General features: G+C 39.9%; 1 protein-coding gene across 1 annotated transcript in view; it reads left to right on the top strand.

Annotated features, from left to right (window-relative positions):
* The window catches only part of FAM216A (family with sequence similarity 216 member A), an 11874-nt gene that overhangs the window by 1685 nt on the left and 9044 nt on the right, over window positions 1-1145 (top strand). The window contains exon 2 of the mRNA XM_012809042.2: window positions 221-258. Coding sequence (XP_012664496.1) covers window positions 221-258 — 38 coding nt within the window. The remainder of the gene's footprint in view (window positions 1-220; window positions 259-1145) is intronic.

Below are 1145 nucleotides of genomic sequence, written 5' to 3'. Positions count from 1 at the left end.
TGGGACCACAGGTGCCCGCCACAACGCCCGGCTATTTTTTGGTTGCAGCCGTCGTTGTTTGGCGGGTCCGGGCTGGGGACTCGAACCCACCACCTTAGGTGTACGTGGCTGGTGCCTTAGCCGGTTGAGCTATAGGCGCCGAGCCTAAAACATATTCTTTAGTGTTTATAAAGCTGTTAATTATTATACATATTTTACATATATATATATATTTTAACAGATCAGCTGGACATTATTACCAGAATTCCAAAAGTACTGGTGAGTATCACAGATAAAGCAGGTAATACTCTATTAAAGATAATAGGTGATTCAGAGAATCCAACTTTCCTGTAACTACTATAATGGAGTTTTAAAAGACTTTATTAGCATCCCTTGAACTTAGTATTTAAGATTTCAAAGAGCAATCTGGCAGGTTCTTTCTCTTCTATATCACATCAAATATATATATTTTTTGTTGTTGTTGAGACAGAGTCCCACCCTATGCCACTGAGTAGAATGCAGTGGCTTGGTAGTTCACTGCAACCTCAGACTCCAGCTTGTGGGCATCCCGCTGCCTCAGCCTCCTGAAGCCGCTGGGATTACAGGCCCTCGCTGCAGTGCCTGGCTGGGTTCTTCCATTATTTTCATGAGTCAGGGTCTCACTCTTGCTCAGGCGAGCCTCAAACTTCTGAGCTCAAGCGATTCTCTCAGGCTGATTCTCCTCAGGCTCCCACAGTGCTGGGATTACAAGTGTGAGCCACCATGCCTGGCCAAATATTTTTTAAATTAGCAATGAATCCTAAAAGAACTGTGTTTATAACTGATATTAGTTGAAAAGCACAAGTACAGCCTGGGTTTATACAAAATTAAAAGGACAAATTCTAAACTAAACAGTTTCAAAGAACATAAACTATTTCTCATTGCTGAAATTTTTCTCTCATTTGAAATAAAAGATGGAGCTTTCACATACCTCTTTTTGCTAGAGTTAAGAAAGTAAGACAAGTCCCCAAAGGCTTCTCACTAACTGCTTTTTTTTTCCTTTGGGAGAAGATGGGATTAACTGATGTTAGGGATATATGTATGTATGTATTAAAATATAGTATTATAGTTATAGTAGCTTTTAGGTTTTTTTTTTTTTTTTTTTTGAGCCAGAGCCTCAAGCTGTC

Source organism: Otolemur garnettii, unplaced genomic scaffold (genome assembly GCF_000181295.1).
Source record: "Otolemur garnettii isolate 467f Iridium unplaced genomic scaffold, OtoGar3 scaffold00099, whole genome shotgun sequence".
NCBI lineage: Eukaryota > Metazoa > Chordata > Mammalia > Primates > Galagidae > Otolemur > Otolemur garnettii.
Note: the sequence above shows the minus strand (reverse complement) of the source record. Positions and strands in the feature narration are given on the sequence as shown.